Source organism: Etheostoma cragini, chromosome 23 (assembly GCF_013103735.1).
Source record: "Etheostoma cragini isolate CJK2018 chromosome 23, CSU_Ecrag_1.0, whole genome shotgun sequence".
In the NCBI taxonomy this organism is placed as follows: Eukaryota; Metazoa; Chordata; class Actinopteri; order Perciformes; family Percidae; genus Etheostoma; species Etheostoma cragini.
Genome location: NC_048429.1, coordinates 628,735 through 631,343, shown reverse-complemented (window position 1 = coordinate 631,343; position 2,609 = coordinate 628,735). Strand labels below are relative to the sequence as shown.

The 2,609-nt window shown below is 42.1% G+C and overlaps 1 protein-coding gene across 2 annotated transcripts in view; it reads left to right on the top strand.

Annotated features, from left to right (window-relative positions):
- Positions 1 to 1,931: 1,931 nt before the first annotated feature.
- The window catches only part of rab21 (RAB21, member RAS oncogene family), a 20,144-nt gene continuing 19,466 nt past the window's right edge, over positions 1,932 to 2,609 (top strand). For both annotated transcript variants that reach the window (XM_034863137.1, XM_034863136.1), the window contains exon 1: positions 1,932 to 2,415. In XM_034863137.1, the coding sequence (XP_034719028.1) occupies positions 2,278 to 2,415 (138 nt within the window). In that variant the 5' untranslated portion in view covers positions 1,932 to 2,277. The remainder of the gene's footprint in view (positions 2,416 to 2,609) is intronic.

The window sequence follows — 2,609 nt, the reverse complement described above, 5'->3', positions numbered from 1 at the left end:
ACACACACAGACACACACAGAGACACACACACACACACACACACAAACAAACACACACACAAAGACACACACACACTTACACACACACACACACACACATACACACACTCACAGAGTCACACACACACACACACACAGTCACACAAAGACAGAGTCACACACACAAACACTTTTTGTTTTTCTGGATCAAAATGTAAATATTTAGTTTTTTAGTATTTTTAGAATTTTTTTGATTAATATTTTTGTTCCTTTTCAACATTTTTGTCACTTTTTCGAAGTTGTTTTCCATGTTATATATATGTCACTCTCTGCATTTCCCACATTTTTAAGATATTTTCAACGTTTTTTATAATAAAAATAAATTCAAATGCTATTGAATTAAACCTAAATTCATGCAAAGTAGTGAAATATAGTTAAAATAATATTAGAGTTGATAAATAAGTGACTAGATGTGACTAGATAATAATTATATAATATATTGTTGTCATTGGTCTTCATGCTGCTGTTTCCAGTCCGATTCCGCCCCCTAGTGGCCGACTGGGTGTACTGCAGCAACGGTGTACTACAACTAAAAGCATCCCGCCTCATCCCCCGCACCAAATCCTGCACCACATCCCTCCAGTCCTAAAACAGCTACCTTGGCCCCCCATCTCCCACCGGATCACCTACAAAGTCCTGGTCCTCACCTACAAAGCTCCCCCCCCCCCCCTTCGACCACCAAATGCTTTTACACAACACTGGAAAATCCCAGTTTGACATTTTGACAGTTTGACAGTTTGACACAAAAATTGACATTTTTTGCGTGAAAAAAAAGAGACTATTGAAAAATACACAAATGTACAAATGTGGAGTGAAAGGAAACATAATTAAAAGATAAAATGCTTTTATACAACAGGGGAAAATCCCAGGTTCCTGAATGCAACAAAAAAAACATCAAATCACGAGAATAACTTTTTAAAAAATCGTCATTTTTTTGTGCAAAAAGCAGGAAAAATGACAGAAATAAAAAAAACTGTGGGTGAGGGTCATGACCCCCCCCCCCCCACCCCAACATATGGTCCAAAATACTAAATCCTACGTGCGTTAAAATCAATGATGAAAGATGAAAAATATGCAAAAATGTGGAGAAAAAAGGAAACAGAATTAAAAGATGAAACTGGAAAATCCCAGGTTCCTGAATGCGTCCTGGATAAATTTCATTCACACAAATTGGCTCAAAAGAAGCAAAGAAGCATCTCGTGATGAGTTATAATGATTTCCTATAGTTTTCTGTCAGCTGTTGTTTGATGTGCCGACAGCCCCCCCCCCCCCCAGCAGCCCCCCCCCTCCCCAACAGCAGCGCGTCATGTGAGGCTGCAGAGAGGACGAAGCTGCGCAGATCTCTCACTCTGATGCACATTCTGAGCACCTTCTTTTCTGTAGACTCCGCCCATTTCTTCTTGTGAACGTGGAATTTCCCCAATAATAAGAAAACTTTTTTCAATCAAAACATTGACGTTAATTTACTGTACAAAAAAAACTTTTTATTTTATTTATTCAACTTCAAAACATATTTCGATGTCTTTATCCTTAAATTGTTTGCCCAGTTTTCTTTAAATAAATCCATCCAAAATAGTCGGGTATACATGCAGATACAACAAAACGAGTTGTTTCTTCTTTTAGTTAACAGACAGTGGTAGAATAGTCAATATCAACCCTAAATTACCTCGCTAACGTCTTTTTTTTTAATGGAGGGTGTGGAATGTCTGCTTTTTGTGTTTTATTCCTATTTTTATTACATGCATATTGTATGCATGTATATTGTATCCTAGTACTTCTATATACTTAGATTCTGTGCTGTGTGACTGATTTTGCTGCTGAAACACCATCATTTCCCATTTTTGGGGGGATCATATTCAAACTCTCTGTCCTTAGTGAGTCATCTTCTCGGAAGTAGACGATCTTCGGCGGAGCTAGCCGGCTAACTACTAGCTAGCTCAACAGACGCCATTTGGGGAGAAATGCAGGCATTCGCATCGGCTCGAAAGAGGAAGTAGCTCCCAGTCCAGACCCGGTTCTCCCACACCTGTTGGTAGACAGTGATCCAACTCAGATCCGCGCATGCTGTCGACGTGTTTCTCTCCTGATTTTAGCTCCTTTTTTAAAAGTCGGAAGCTGATGTGAGCTACGCAGGACTCCAGTTCCGATCGGGGTTAGCATTAGCATCGTTAGCTTGTAGGTAACGGCTGTTTTGATCAAGAAAAAGGACCCGAGGACTTGTCCAGGAAACTGCCAGCCATGGCGGCCGGGGGGACGGGCGGCAAGACGTACTCGTTCAAGGTGGTGTTGTTGGGGGAAGGCTGCGTGGGGAAGACGTCGCTCGTGCTGCGATACTGCGAGAACAAATTCAACGACAAACACATCACAACTCTACAGGTAAGAACGGAAGCCGCCGCTGAACTGTCGCTAACCTGTCGCTAACCTGCCGCGAACCTGACGCTAACGTGCCGCTAACGTGCCGCTAACGTGCCGCTAACCTGCCGCGACGGTTAACGAAGCTAGTTGTTGTTTTGGAAATCTAAGCAGGAGGGTGATGGAGGTGGATGTTGGAGGGAGGCAGGGGGGGGGGG